The sequence below is a fragment of the Etheostoma spectabile genome, chromosome 4 (genome assembly GCF_008692095.1).
Source record: "Etheostoma spectabile isolate EspeVRDwgs_2016 chromosome 4, UIUC_Espe_1.0, whole genome shotgun sequence".
NCBI lineage: Eukaryota > Metazoa > Chordata > Actinopteri > Perciformes > Percidae > Etheostoma > Etheostoma spectabile.
The window spans coordinates 14,575,119-14,575,659 of record NC_045736.1 but is presented as its reverse complement, the minus strand read 5'-3'; the positions used below and the strand labels follow the sequence as shown (position 1 = coordinate 14,575,659).

At 34.8% G+C, this 541-nt stretch overlaps 1 protein-coding gene across 1 annotated transcript in view; it reads left to right on the top strand.

The window, feature by feature from the left end:
- LOC116687373 (aflatoxin B1 aldehyde reductase member 2-like) overlaps nucleotides 1-541 on the top strand; it is a 4,496-nt gene that overhangs the window by 3,564 nt on the left and 391 nt on the right. Inside the window, 2 exon segments of the mRNA XM_032512699.1 lie at nucleotides 1-6; nucleotides 502-541. The exon segment at nucleotides 1-6 is cut by the window's left edge and continues 119 nt beyond it; the exon segment at nucleotides 502-541 is cut by the window's right edge and continues 391 nt beyond it. Of these exon segments, the coding sequence (XP_032368590.1) occupies nucleotides 1-6; nucleotides 502-541 (46 nt within the window).

The following is a 541-nucleotide window of genomic DNA, read 5'->3' as shown; positions in this document are numbered from 1 at the left end:
CTTAAGGTAGCTATTGTGCATGGAGCACTGCAGCTGCATGAGACTGTTATTATATACACAACACAAATGCTGAGAAGTAGAACTAGTTGCAAATTATTTTTTTCAGATTTATCATTGCAGCTCTACTGAGAACTATCTTTGTAGTATATAGGATAATAATAAATTATTAAGATTCCAGCTGTCATACCATTTAAACGCCTAATTGGTACTTTCTGGCACAATTGGCATATTTTTTTCTAAATCAATTACAATCCTCCCAGTAATAAATTAAGAATTTAAAATTATATGCACATGATCAACTGTATGAAACCCACAATTTGGTATTTGTCAATACCAAAATCCTAGCTCATTCCATCTGAAAGGGCCTGGTCAGTTGTATATTTAATGTCAACACTAGAGTCTGAAGGCTTTTCTAGTGCTTGGTTTTTCTGGTAGTTGAAAGTAGTTGTTCTTTGATAGCATCACTTTTCTCTTTGACCATTACATTGTCTGGTGTTCCAGGGTGATCTTGGTGATGGAGTGATCATTGGCATGTCAAGAA